The sequence below is a fragment of the Protopterus annectens genome, chromosome 5.part1, assembly GCF_019279795.1.
Source record: "Protopterus annectens isolate FY-2018-M chromosome 5.part1, PAN1.0, whole genome shotgun sequence".
Taxonomy (NCBI): domain Eukaryota; kingdom Metazoa; phylum Chordata; order Ceratodontiformes; family Protopteridae; genus Protopterus; species Protopterus annectens.
Genome location: NC_056736.1, coordinates 730591007 through 730606423, shown reverse-complemented (window position 1 = coordinate 730606423; position 15417 = coordinate 730591007). Strand labels below are relative to the sequence as shown.

Genomic DNA, 15417 nt, shown 5'->3' with positions numbered 1-15417 from the left:
CCTATGAACCTAATGGCTCTGCTGGACAGAGGCACAGGGAAATAATCTAAATGGACAGCGAAAGCCAACACATTCTGGCTAGGCTTATAAATGCCTTCAGGCAGAAAGCCTAGTACCTACCTATGAACCAACATATAGCTATATATATATATATATATATAGAGAGAGAGAGAGAGAGAGGAGCTGTAATCATCTCCTACTATTTGACAAACTGTGGCTGCTTATACTACCTTAGACATAACAAGATCATTCAGCACAGCCTTCCACTGCTCATTACTTATTTTTCTGTGACAAATAGTTTCAATTGCACACCTGCTGACATATTTGATTTTATTATCTGAGCCATTCATTTTTATTTCAGTAGATAATTTCTGTCCAGATGTAAAATCACATTATAATATTTTTTCACTTGGATTTCAGTGAAACTTTTATTAACATACTTGTTAATTAGAATCTGTTTGTGGACAATATGTCCTGTTGTATGTGAGTTTGTGTAGTAAAGAATTTTAAACTGACTTTAGAGAATGGGCTTACTGTAAATCAGTACCCTGATTGGAGAATGAGCGTTCTCTGGCAGGGTATTAATGTATAAGTAATGCTCAGTAAAAAAATAGTCCACCACTTCACGGCAGCATATCAAGCTGCCCTGGAGCTCGGACTGAGAAAACAGAATGGCTGCCATAATTTTACGCTCACTAAGCAACACTTTTGCTGTTTAGCAAGTGTAAAATTATGATAAAAGTAAAAAAAAAAGTGTGTGTATGTGTTTTTGTGTGTATGCGTGTATGGGTATAACAGAAAGATTGTCAACCTAAACAGAGCTTCTGCTGTTTAGAGAGTATAAAATAAAAAGCGTGTGTGTGAGTATGTTTGAGAGAGACACAATGTGTATGCATGTATGAAAGTAAGAGAGAGAGAGAGATATGATCATGTGTATGTGTGTTTATGTTGCTGTATGCGTGTCAGTGAATGCGTGCATGAAAGCAGCAGAGGGATGTGTGTGTGTGTGTGTGTGTGTGTGTGTGTGTGTGTGTGTGTGTGTGTGTGTGTGTGTGTGTGAGAGAGAGAGAGAGAGAGAGAGAGAGAGAGAGAGAGTGAGAGAGAGAGAGAGAAAGTGAAGAGTGAGAGCGATCAGGTGATCCGTGGCAGCATCACATAATATATTTGTGTTCCTCTCAAGTATACATCTTGGCACATGAAATCTGGACAGAGCTACAAATAAATAGGGAAACAGAGGGCTGAAAATAGCAAAGTGTTTTAAATATTGCTATTATAAACTTAGAAAGTTGCTAGAATAACAGGGTTTCCATTAGCAAGCATTTTTTTCTGAAGCAGAGATGTGTGTGTCATACCTCTCAGCCTTCTTAGTGCTAGAAATCTGGACAACGCCTGTCATAATTGGGGGACAAAAGCCCAAAATTAGGGACAGATTTTAAATATTGCTTTTATAAACTTATAAAGCTGCTAGAATAACAGGGTTTATGTTAGCATGCGTTTTCTGAAAGATTTGAAGTCTGAAACTCAAAGGTAAGCCATTATTAGTGACTTCAGTGCTCAGATCATCCCAGTAATTTCCCAGAAAACCACAAATTTTATGAAGAACAGACCAAAAATATGAGGCGAAAATCTGGACATTTGATAGGTATGGTGGGTTTGGGAGGGTGCTTGAGATGACTACTGGCAGCAGCAGCAGTAAAGAGGTTTACAAACATCTGCATCATTCAGCTGAAGAAATAAAGGGGGAACAAAGGCACTAAAATAAAAATGTTATTATTGCTCTTATAAAATTACAAAGCTGTTAAAGTAAATGATTTAAGTTAGCATGAATTTTCATAAGGAAAAAAGTCTGAACCTCAAATATATGTCATTATTTAATAATTTCAATCTCCAGTGACTGCCAACCAAACGATTTAGGAGTAAGGGTCCAAAACATAAAGTAAATAACCTGGTTATTTTTTAAATGTTATATTTTGTATGTAAAATGTTTCCTCCAACAGCATTAATATATACTACAGCAAGTTTGAAACATTAGGCAAAGGAATTATTTTACATCCAAAATATACTAAAAAAAATATAGTAATAAAAAATTATATGTATATAAGTAAGTAAAACACAACAATTTTACAAAAGAACTCCTTCCCTAAGTGCAATAATGCCCTCCAGGGTGGCATAGGGCCTGATAACATGCATGGGAGGGCGTTAATTACACATTAACACACACCCTGAAAGACATTATTGCTTCCTTGGAATCAGTGGATTTAACCTTACAAAAGACTTCATTTCCACAGGTTAGTGCATATTGTAATCGCAATGTGACTATTCTCTGTTTTTTACATTAACATCTAAAAATAAATCAGTTTGACAATACTTGTAGGGTACTGATGTTGCCTTATCATATAACTGTTCATTTATAAAGTAAAAAAATATCTGTGTGTTGCTAAAAACAAATTATTTGACAGAAACGGATGTTTTTACCATGACATGAAAAGGCAGGGTAGTTGTGTCCCTCATTGCATACCATTTATCCTTCTAAAACTTTGTCATACAAAAATAATATTCATCATGTATTGTATTGTTAAAGCTACTATAAATTCAGCATTAATTAAATCTCTTTTATAAAATACCCATCATGCTTCCTGACCTGCTTTTTGAGAGAAGCTTATGAGATATTGGCAACAGCAACAACTAGAACACAATACTAATATTCATATGAAATCTAGGTTCATAAAGTATATGATCTGCAGTATATCTAAGCTAGAGAGAGAAAGGCTTAACAAGAAAGTTTCATTACTAGATAATGATTTGCAGTCAATTGGCTCCCACCGTTACTAATTGAAATTGGACACAAGGGTTATCTTTTTAAATCTATATAAAATTTAGGCATGTCAAACATTTGTGATACTGGACATTTGACATGTAAAATTTCAAAGATTTGCTTAAGTGATTCCGCAGTACAGAATATCAATGTAAGAAAAGTATCAGTATCATATAAGTACCGCTTCCTTTATTTTCTGGTCATTTGTTCCATTTTCATAACCATGCAGCACAGTTCTTTAAGAAAGACTTGCTCTATTTTGCTTGTATGTTGTTCTGAAGATAGAGGTTCAGAGCCATTATTTGACAGGAAGGAATAAAATATGCCAGTGGCAAGGATCATACAGTGTATGTGTCCAGATTAGCTGGTAATACTATAAGTATTCTGACCATTTGCTTGGGACGTGTATGTTGGCATAATGATTAAGGTCTTTGCCTCACAGATGCCAGATAACAGGGTTTGATTGTGACCTCTGGTTATTGGCTAGGCTTGTAAGAGTCTGCAAGCTGATAGTCTAATATTTATCTATAAACCTTAAAAAAAAAACATTTTTGCAATGATTTCTGCATGAGTCATATTCACAGTAGTGTGTATTTATCTTAGCAGTCAAGTGCTCCAGATTATGCTGAATGCTCCACATTCAACCATAAACTAACCCACTGTTCCCCATTCCACATTGAACAGCTTTGACTTTGCTACACAGGTTTGTATGCCACAATTTTTGCCAGTCGGCATCACAGTATACAAACCAAATACCTACTCCACTGTTCTACACTGAACAGCGTTGGCTGAGCTACAGTTTTTGATTGGGTCATATTCTGCAATTACAGCCAATCTCCATTGCGGTATATGAACCAGTCAAATAAATGTTCCTGAGGACAGGAGCCAGTGAGAGCTCCCAAATATGTGACCATTCATGTAGCAGGAATGGTTGTTGAAAACTGCATGCAAAGGGAGGGAGAAAAAATAAAATAGAAGCAAAACAGTTCGAAAGTAACTCTAATAATAGCAGTTAAAAGGAGTCCTTGAAACTGCTGGTATTGCAGTTATTTACTTTGGTACTGTTTTGCTCCTATTTTATTTTTTCCCCCCTCTCTTTAAATGAGAGGGGCAAAATATTATAACTGGGCTTATAATAGGCACAGCCATTGTAGGCATCTTTATCTTATGTACCTTTGTGATGACTTCTCTTCCCTACAGAAATCTCCTAGGCGGTTTTGCCGGTTTCAGGAAATGTGTTAATTCAAATTTGAGAAGGGTTTTATCACATTCAATGGGAAGCTGACATGTTCTTGTTTGTGTCATTGCTTCTAGGTAGTTTAGTGGATGAATCGTTTAGTTAAGTTTAGTATAAAATATTTATTTTCTTTTGTATTCCGTAGTTTTAAAATTTTACAGAGATGCTTCTAGTGTAGAAAGACTAATATTTCAGTCCCAAAATTCCATCTGAAGGCAGACGTAGTTTCTTTAGCCTGTTGTTTTGCATAGCCCTTTCAGAATGAAGGAATCCCATGTGATGCAGGCAGTTATAGCATATTGATTACAGAGGAGGAGTGGTTATGAGAAAGTCTGGGATGAAGACTCTAGTTTAATGAAGCTGTTTCAACTGAAATGTTAGACAGCTATGGTTTAAAAACTATAAGAAGCCCAGCTACATGTTACTAATCTTCTTTTCTTAGAAGACTGACTTTTGTCATAATACTTTGTGAGGGCACATCTGATGAGATTAATTTGCTGTTGTCTCTCTTGTCAGATCATAGTTCCATAATCATTCACTTAGATAAATACTGATAAATGTGAGAATCCTCACTGCATAACTATCACCCTCCTAGAGTAAGAAATCTGGACAAAGCCAATAGCCAAACATAATGTGGTGATAAAGCCACAAAAATATGGAGAATGTTTAGATATTGGTCTTACAAACTTAGTAAGTTGCTAGAATAACAGGTTTTGTGTTAGCATACTTGATCTGAGGTTTATGATGTCAAAAACTCAAATCTCAGTCATTATCTTATTATTTCATTCCTCTGTGATTTCACAGAAAACTACATATTTTATGAGGGATAGGCCAAAATATGAGGCAAAAATTTGGGCATTCTGCAAAATTCTGGGCTGTTGAGAGGTATGGCAAGGGTGAATGTGCTTGCATATGTGTGTGTGTGTGTATATGTGTGTGCGTGTGTGTGTGTGTGTGTGTGTGTGTGTGTGTGTGTGTGTGTGTGTATACATATATTTTGGTTGAAAGGCCATACCTATGGTCAAGGTAAGCTTTTTGTGCAATGTGAAAATAGGGTGTTTTCGTGTTCCACATTTTGACTGTCACATATTGCTATGATCTGTGTTCCACACTGGCCTCTTAGCAGGTTGAAACCTATGGTATTTATTGCAACAAATGAATGGTTATCCTTATTTGTCTATGGGCCCGACTCTAAAAGGCTTAGTCTCAGTGTAAGTGATTTACTCCATTGTAGGCCTTCTTTGTAGCTAGGCCTTACACTGGAATAAGTCACTTAACACAGAGAGTAAGTCTTTCAGATTCTGGTTCAAGAGTGATGCAACAAGTGTTCTTTTATTACAGGCTGACAATATTATGACAGGTGGTAACCCTCACATCTTTGTTGTTCTTGAAGCTTAAGTTGGCAAGTTCAAGTATGCAAAGACTTGAGAATCAACATATAGACATGTTGATGTGGCAGTAGAGCAAAGTACAGCAGTCCTTACTGTCAGGTTTACCTTGTCAGTCAAAGCTCTCACCTTACTGACAAGTAGAAGCTGAAATGTAACATTTCCCCAAACAAGAATATATTAATTTCATGAAAGAGTAATTTAGTCTGCATGCATTAAACTCGGATATGATGTGTAGACAGTAAAGGCAAAGAAACTACATAGCAGCTACTTGAACAGACACTTAAAGACATCCAAGTTACCAATATTCTATGTGTGTCTCATAAATTAACTGCATTTCCTACCTCAGTCTGCTGAATTATTAGCTAACGTTCAAGAGTCCTTCTATGACGTTAGCTAAGCTTACAGTTGTTGAAATACCACTCAGTATAAAGCAATTGAAAACGACAAGCAGCTGTTGCATTTAATGATTAATACAGAGCAAAGAGCCTGGTAATTGTGAATACAAGCTTTGATATGAGGACAAACACTACTCAATTGTGGAGGCAGGGAAGTAAGCATGGGCAGACATGCAATGAGATTTGTATTTTGTCTTGCAGCTATAGCGTGAGCGTGTGTGTGTGTGTGTGTGTGTGTGTGTGTGTGTGTGTGTGTGTGTATGTGTGTGTGTGTGTGTGTGTGTGTATGTGTCAGGAATACCATACCTCATTTGCCCTTTTAAGATTTTCTGAATGTCACGTCAACCAAGTCATTCATGTATCAGTTTTCCTGTTAAGAGATTCAGGGATGTTTATTGGTTAACTGGTATGCAGACGTCAGTCTGATTCAGCCTTTGCAGATTTATGAGCTTTAGAGTTGGGAGTACACTGCTATATGTAATTGTTCAAAATTTGTGGGTGGGATTAATGCCTAAAGTGTGACTTTTGTTTTGTAGAAACTTGTAGAGATTCTGCAGGACAAACCTTACCCACAACCAGTACAAAAGGCAAATTCACATTTTTGCCACAATAAAAGCTTATTCTTGCAGCATGTGAGTTGCTTATATAGTTGCATGTAACGATCATCTGTTTCAGATACAAAATAATATTTTTTTCCATCTGTTAGAGAAAGCATAAGAAATATTTGTATCCTAAAATCTCAGGGCATTTGCCATTTTTTTCACAGAACACAACTGCCCAAATAGAGTCTGTCCTGTGCAAAGTGGGACAGGTGTTAACCTTATCCATGGCTTTTCTTTTTATAATTTGTGCACTTGTAGGATATGTTCTAGGACTTTTCTTGCAGCAGGAACAGGATTGTTGAAATTCTTTTACTGTCATTGGAGTTGAAAGTCATAGTGACTCAGCAATTTTAAAGACAGCTTTTGAATCTGCTACCCAATGTCAGGAGGCTACAGCAGTAAGATTTAATTTACACAAGTTATTCAGAGTTAGTCAGGCAGTTTGAAGAGTGTTGTGCCTTGACAATTACTCGTTGGAGTGGAGTGAAGTTCAGTGTTTCTTACATTTTCTTTTGTTAAGAGGTTTTGTGCTTCCTTTTTGACTATTGCAAACCAGAGTGCATTACAGTTCTAAATGCTTTGGTAAGTAGTTTTTTTTTTTTTTTTTTTTTGGCATCTTGAGCCTCTGAAAATGGTTAGAACCAAGTATATTTTATCCTACTGCTTTTATTATCTTTCATGTGGCATTGGGTGTCATTGATGCTAAATATGTACATTTGATATTGTTAACAATGTAAAGTACCTTTAGCTGCTGCATGTCTTTGCAGAGAATTTCAGATGTTCACTTTACTTAAGAAAGCTGCAATGTTTGTTTCGTGAGCTAAGTATAAGGTAATGTAACCTGCCAGTTACAAAATGTAATCAATAGGTTTTATGTTTTTATAAATCACAGTTCTGCACACCTCACTTTTTGCATACTGTACCTTTCTGTGCCATAGCTCTATGGTGGTTTTATTTATATTTATTAGTACAGCCATGTATTCTGTATCCATGACTTTAAAATTGTGATACACTGTTTAATTCACAGAATCCCCAAACTTTTGCATCATATTTTTGGGCTGTTCCTCAAACAATCTGTTTTTATGACAAATCACAGAGATTGAAGCCACTAAATAATGACAGATATTTGAGTTTCAGACTTCAAACCTTTCATAAAATGCATTGTAATGCAAAACCTGTTATTCTACCAACTTTCTCAATTTATAAGAGCAATATTTAAGTCTGACCCTGATTTTGGCCCTTTTTTGCATTATTTTTGGCTTTGGCCACAATTCTTAAGTAAAAAAGTTCAGAGGTATGCCCCCACATTCAACATTGACAGAAGAACTTGGTGATAAGTTACAGGCAGACCTTTGCTTTACCTTTTGCCTCAATAGGTCCTCATCGTGGTTGATTAATGCAGAATGTTCCACACAGGAATAGTATTCTGAATAGAATATTGTGTTTTATGGAGAAAGTAATAGAAAAGATACATGCAAATAAACTTGTGAATGGCTTTGAAATAATCTTTTTTAGATAGGTTACCAGGAGTATGGATATGGCAAGTATCTTAAGTATCTGAATTTTTTTTAATTTATTTTGAAATACATCTTGCTAAACTGGACACAGTCCCAATTTTCAGCAGTTTCTGTGGTTCCATATTGAAACGTCTGCACTCGAAATGCTGACTGCTGACAAAACTAAGAAAAAGAGCAAAAACAACAGGAGAAGAGCAAATCTTGAAGACTGCTCTTCTCCTTTACATTTTGTTGCAGGGTTGCAAGCCCCACCAACTTATATTTACCAAGTATGATTTCGCTATACATCTGAGAAATGGAAATGTTGCAAGAAATGGCGATCTCAAAGTTTGCATATTCATGTGTCCATATTTTTGTCCATGCAATGTCCATGTTTCGGGAATCACTCTAACATTTCCCGAATTTTCATAGGGTTACTGTATATTGCATACCTGTGGATGAAATTTTATGCTATGTGCAATCAAGAATCTGCTGATCACACATACTGGCTTTTCATCTATGCAAGATTGTGGTACGGCAGGGATCTGGGAATTTGCCCTTTCCCCATTGTAGACCAATCTCAGAGTTGGTAAATATAAGGGAGTGTTGAGGTACAGGAAACTTGGCCTTTTTTTTTTTGATTTGTGCATGTTTGAGAAGTTGTGATCGACTAATAAATGTTCGATACATTGCGTGGTTGACCAAGCAGTCTATAGCCATAGATATAAATATATATATATATATATATATATATATATATATATATATATATATATATATATATATATATACATACACACATATATAGAGAAAGAGAAAGATATATATATATATATATATATATATATGTATGTATAGTTTGTTTCTAGCTGTATTGATTACTTGCAAGCAGAGGCTTGTTGGAACTAGCATTGTAATATAGACTGAGGAGTGGGCTTAGCCTAGCAAGGCATTGGTGAGAGTTCTCATCATGTGAAGGTAGGATCACACACAAGCAAGGAGACATTGTAGTTGGCCCTCATGGTTACACAGGTGCACACGACAGCCACCTAGGAGTAGATTTAGTGCTAAAGGAAAAAAAAAAGTACGCCAGTTGGCGGTGCCTAAAATGAGGAAGGCAGTAGTGTGTACGGGTGCTAAGTAGTTTCCCAAACTGGAGATTGGGTCCATCCTAAAAACATGGGAGGCCGCAGAACAGGGGTTGAGCCTGAACCCTTAGGGGAGTGAGGTGAGCAGCACATGGAAGAAGGGGCAAAGACAAGGGCACACCTCTTCTATGTCTGCCTGAATGACAGCTCTCTTCTGTTTAATTCTTGCTCAGTGTTGTTTGGGATTCGTGTATCTGGGAACATGTGGGCACATAACCAGTTAGGGGGAGAACGCTAATGGTTCCAGGCAGAAAGGGAAAAAGTGTATAGAAAGGAAAAAAGTAGAATGTTTAATGCACAGGTTAGCAAGGCTCATATGTGTTCAGAGTATATGTAACAGGAGCCATACGAAAACAGTGGTCAGAGGAAAACTCACCAGAGGAACAGTGTAATGACTGCATGCCCTCTAGTCATTGTTATGAAATAAAGAACATTATTCAAGTGTCAACATTACTTCTCAGGAATTAATTACTGGTAACTACTATCTGAGGATAGAAGATAGCTTCTGATGGAATGAACCGTATCTAACAACACTTTATTCTGTCACACCTGAAGTAAGGGTGTATGAGTCTGAATAACTCCTGTTTTTTTACTGTACTTTTAAGATTTAAGAACGGATTTTCCAACAATAGAGCTATGTGAAAGCTGTTGAAGAAATGTGTTGCAGAACTGGCAAAGTATGACTATATATTTATGTATTGATTGATTTTGTTGAGTATTTTTATGTAGATATTCATTACTTATTGTGATCCCATTTTTCATTCTAGAGAGGTAACTTTTTTCAAACACAGCTTCAAAATGGCTTGCGCAGCTTTGTGCGTTCGGACATTTTTGCATGTACCCAAACTTGAGGCTTGTGAAATTGGTTGCCGCACATTACATACCACTAACAGACGTGCATCAAAGGAGTACTATGATGTTGTAGTGGTAGGAGGTGGTGCTGGTGGAATTGCCATGAGTGCACGTATGAAAAGGACATTGGGAGCTGGAAAAGTAGCAGTAATTGAGCCAAGTGAGGTAAGGTAGTGTGGAGTTTTTTTTATTTATTCATAGCCTCACTTTCTAATTTGAAATTCTTTAATTAAGAAAGGCACATTTCTGCAAAATGTAATGCTTGTTGCTCAAGATCTGCTGAGTCACACTAGGGCATATTCTTTGTCTCATAATCTTAAATTTATTTTTTTCAGTCATTTACAGAGTTCTTCAAAGCATTTATTTGCCAAATTCGTTTTTTTTTTTTTTTTTGCTATTTTCTGACTCTTGACTTTGGTTTTGATAAATATTTATTTATTTATTTTACATTTCTTGATCGGGATAGTTCGACTGGATACTTGTCCATTTTCAGCAGATGCCCGGGGAGAAAAGCTCCAAGGTGCAAACAATAATAAATTTCATACGACTTAAAACAAAAATAAAGTGTACAGAGACATTATTTGCAGATTTTCCAGAAAAAAGAATATATTTAAATTTCAGACATTATTTACAGATTATTTCAGAAAAGAAAAACAAGTGATACATTTAGTAATCAGCAGAAGTATGTAAGTTAAGAGATAGGATTCTCAAGATGGTTAAGAAAGACTGGTGTAATTACTTTGGAGTAATAGTGAGTGTGTTAGCCAGGATTAGAACAGGGGCAAGATGAGTGTGACTTAAAGTATTGTTTTAGAGTGTTTTTGAATCAACTTGTGATGGGTTCTAGAGTAATATCTGCTGGTAGGGAATTCCACATTTTTCCAGCATAGTTAGCAGAGTCACCGGCTGAAAAATTAGCTTTGATGGTTTGGACGAGCAGTTTTTTTAATGATCGTAGTGTTCTAAGGTTACTGCAGGGGTAGATTATGTGTTTGAGTGTTGGTGTTTTGTCAGGTAGGTTTAGTACTTTACATGCAACTGTCATCTGGTTGAGCTGGATGAGGTGAGACAGTTCTAACCACCCAAGAAATCTTAGGTTAGTACAGTAGTGTGTTTTGTAGGGCATACCAGTAGCAAATCTGGCGATGTGATTATAGCAGGACGATAGTTTATTGAGTTCTATTTTACCTAGGTTAGTCAGTAGAGGGGAAGCGAGAGTAAGTGTGAGCGGGTAATTGCAGTACGAGCAGGTGGGGTAAGGAAAGGCTTGATCTTGTAAAGTGACCCAAGCTTTTTTATTGATGGTTTTAATAGTTTTGTTGATGTGTAGATCAAACTTGAGGTAATTGTCGATAATGACCCCTAATAGTTTTGTATGGGAGTCTGGAGAGATAGTGGTACCATTACTAGAGTATATAGAAAAAGAAAGGGGGTTAGACCTGTTGGTGGGGGAGAAAAGTAGCAACTTTGTTTTATTAGGATTTAAGATCAAATGGCAATCAGATAGCCATGTTTCAACTGTGTTAAAAGTAGACTGTGATTTTGTACACAGATCTTACTGAGAGGAAGCCGACCATATCAGAGTGGAGTCATCTGCATATTGAATACAAGTTGCATCTGGGATGACAGTGTAGAGATCATTGATAAAGATAGAAAATAGAAGTGGACCCAGTATTGATCCCTGGGGGACTCCCAGGGTATTTGGTAAGAGGGCAGGTAGTTTATTCTGCCATAGGACAGCCTGCTGTCTGCTGTACAAATAAAACCAGTGGAGAGCAGTGTTATCTAAGTAGGTAGTTTTTAGAGTCTGAATTAGTAGCTGGTGATTGACCATATCAAATGCCTTGGAGAGGTCCAAAAAGTGGGCTGAGGGTAATTTGTTATTGTTACGGTTGTGGTTAATGGTATTAGAGAAGGCAAGGAGGGCTGAGGTGGTGCTGTGGTGAGGCCTGAAACCATGCTGAGAGTTTGCTAGTAAATTGTTTTGGGTAAGATGGTGCATCAACTGTACATGGATACATTTTTCCATAATTTTGGCAAGTGGAGACAATATGGCTATTGGATGAAAGTTAGATAATTCAGTGGAAGTACCACCTTTATGGAGTGGTATCACATAGGATATATTCCAGATGGAGGGGATAGAGGCTTCTGCTATCATGCGGTTGACAAGAATGGAAACTGGGTATGCTATAGCATCAGCAGCTTTTTGCAGATATTCATTAGGGAGACGATTGCCTAACAAGGTAGTAGGTTTTAATTTTTTGAGTAAAGCTTGAATAAATGAAGTAGCAACTGGTTAGAATCTAAAAGAGAGATGGGTATCAGGAATTGGCTGATTTGTACTGGGGCAGCTAGGGGGTAGTTGATTAGCTAGGGATTGGATAGATTAGCTAGGGATTGGATAGTTTCAGTGATAAAGTGGTTAAAGATGTTAGCGACATCCTCGGGTGATTTATCAGTGGTGGCTGCAGGGCATGGGGTAGTGGTTTGGCTTGGGTACATTATGATATTTCTGTTGTAAATGGTAGTAGTAGTTTTTTTTTATCAAGTAAGACATCTTTTTTGGTTTTGTTTCTAAGCTGCCAGTACTTTATTTGGTCGGGGGGAGGGGTTGTGGTATGCCATAGGGGCCAGGCTTTGTTTCTGAGGGCAGTTTTAGATTTGGTATCTTTGGTAAGCCATGGAGCACCTTTTGATTTTATTCTAGTGGAGCGCATGGGAGCATGGAAATCCAGGATGTTGAGAAATGTATTGTTAAAGTAGGCTACAGCATCATCTGGGGGTAATTGCTTTAGTACTGACCAGTTACATGCTTTAAGTTCATCATGGAATTTTTGAAAGGTGAAAGTTCTTCCTGGTGCTTATTCTGAGAATGGACTGATGGCTTTATACTTAATTATATAGGTAAGAAAGTGGCCACTTAGGTCATCAAGAAGGGTGGCCACTTAGGTCATCAAGAAGGGTACCTGAAGTGTACAATTGGGGATGGGAATTAATAAGTATCCAGTCTATTATACTTTCCTTAAGACTGGGTTTAGCTGTTCTTGTTGGAGTGGAAATGTTTTGTGTAAATTCATATAGGTTAATGTGTGTGGAGGGAGATTTTTGCGAAACAGGTGTTCCAGTCATTGTTACAATCTCCAAGTAAAATGGTTTCCTGAGGGCAGGTGCTAGATAATGAATTGAGGATACATTCTAAGGTGGTTACATTATTCCCTGGAGGAATGTACACACAGACAATCCTTGTACATTTGTTATTGTTTATTTGAATTTTGGTGGATAGAATTTCTGCATTGTTTGCTTGGGGAGGATGTATGGGGTTTATAGTGACATTGAGAGTAGATTTATAAATTACAGCTACTCCACCTCCTTTCCTAGTATTCCTGTCTAACCTAAGAATATTATATCCGGGTGGAAGAATTTCATTATCAGAAGTTGATGGTTTTAGCCATGTTTCTTTGTTGGGAGTGGATGTCTAGGAGGGCATGTAGTTCATGCACTTGGTTATTTAGGCTTCTGATATTGAGGTGACAGATCAGTAATGAGTTGAGGGCCCGATTAATAGATGTTGTTTTGGTGAGGTGACTTGTGTGGGAGCCATTTTTGTTAAGAGAGGGTTTGGATGAATGTCACCATCAATTATGAGGTTGTAGTGTACGTGTAGTATAAGCTTCAAAATTTTGTTTATCAGTTTATGATAGTGTCTGGTTTTAGACCTGATATACCTAACATAAGTAGGTTGATAGTTTATGCAGGAAGTGTTGTTTATTTGGTGGTCTTTTAGATTTTTACATATTAGGGTGGATGTTTGGTATTTTGGATATTTGAATTCTAGGCCATACTGGATTTCATAAAATGTGAGCATATAAGGAATAAGCATGAAGGAGAGCAATGAGAGTAATACCATTATGCTGGGTGGTGACATTATGGGCTTTGGTGAATGTATAATTAAATGGGTTGTTACCAGTATGTATGAGGGTGATAGAGAAAGGAGTGATAGGAGGGGGTAGGAATTTAATTGGGAGATAAGGCTGATTGGATGTTAGTGAGGTGGGAGTGCTTAAGGTTGCTATAAATGTAGCAACACTGGGGGTGGGTGGGAATTGTGGGTAGGGTGGGGCACGGAGTGAGCCCTTGGGCGATTGGAGTGGGGCTTTAAATGAGACCACAAGGATCTTAGAGCCAAAGGTGAGTAGTGAATGAAAATTAAGTAATCTAAAACTTTCACTGTGCTCTTTATGCAACTTGTTAGAGAGGACACTTACTTTATCGGCTAACTGATGTAATATTTTGATGTTCTAACCCAATATAGTGGCTTCAAGCAATTGCACTCTGTAGCCACTAAGAATCAGCTGTAGTAAGCTACAAAAGTTGCCACACTGCAGAGGTTAAGGGGCCTGAACTAATAACGAGGGACACCTATTTGGTGCAGTAGACCCAGTTCAGCATATGTAGTTATACAGTAGAATAATTTTATAGCGTTATTAACCTTAGGAAGTTTAAGTAGTGGGACTGTTTTAAGTCAGGTTTTCAGTTTGGTCGGCAGCAGAGTAGTGTCCTTCTGGTGAATCAAGCTTTTCAGGATAGCAATAGAGGGGAGAACACCTGGGAGGGATAGATAATTAGAGGAATACAAGTATTAAGCTAAGCATTCTTAAATATCTAATCAAATATATAGTAGAGCAGTGGACTTAACTAGAGAGTCTCTATGCACTTACACTAGTAGATGTGAGGAAACAATCACAATAGAAAAAAAGAGTCTTGCATTACTTGAATATAGCAGGTGAACAGTTTTAGGTTCCAGACTGTTGTAGATGTTAGATAATAGATAAATATGCTTTTAAGTGGAGCAGAACATTAATTATAATCCCAAGTCTTTATCTTGAAAACACGTGGTAGGCAGTTGTTTCTAATGCAGTGACTCAGTGTCCGGTGGATTAGAAAAGAACAACCTGAGTTCACAAACAGCATCAGCTCTAAAAAACATTCAGGTTTTATTCTGAACTTCAACAGTATCGTATAGGATGTTTTAGGCAAAAACTACTTTAAAATACTGCTTTAAATGAAGCTACACAGTGTCGGAGTAATTTAGTAGTGCAATACTGAGACTGTGAACCAGAAACAACACTCTCTATATTTAATTAAAAGTAAGAACGTGTAATTTAGATTCTATGAGATCCAAATGACAACGTTGTAATAATACAGGCTTCACAGCAGTAAACAGCACTGTTCATCCATTTAAGTTAGTAATAAACAGCAGTTTTGGTCAGTCTACTATTTTTAGCCAAAATACTACTAGATTATATCCATAAATGATGCGACTCAGATGGGGAGACTTATACTGTACAACAAATATAAATGCTCAACTAATTTCAGCCAAAGTAAGTAATTATTAAGTATGCCATAGTTAGATGAGAAAGGGTAACCATGACTGAAGAGGAATAGACAGCTGGATGACTGTACTTCGGATTGGATGGTAAA

The 15417-nt window shown here is 37.1% G+C and overlaps 1 protein-coding gene across 4 annotated transcripts in view; it reads left to right on the top strand.

Moving 5' to 3' along the window:
• Positions 1-15417, top strand: part of SQOR (sulfide quinone oxidoreductase) — an 802763-nt gene that overhangs the window by 541552 nt on the left and 245794 nt on the right. For 2 of the 4 annotated variants that reach the window (XM_044073360.1, XM_044073363.1), the window contains one exon: positions 9852-10101. In XM_044073360.1, the coding sequence (XP_043929295.1) occupies positions 9883-10101 (219 nt within the window). In that variant the 5' untranslated portion in view covers positions 9852-9882. Of the gene's footprint in view, positions 1-6819; positions 7023-9689; positions 9762-9851; positions 10102-15417 lie in introns of those variants that run through there. The other 2 variants (XM_044073364.1, XM_044073361.1) reach the window with 2 other exon arrangements.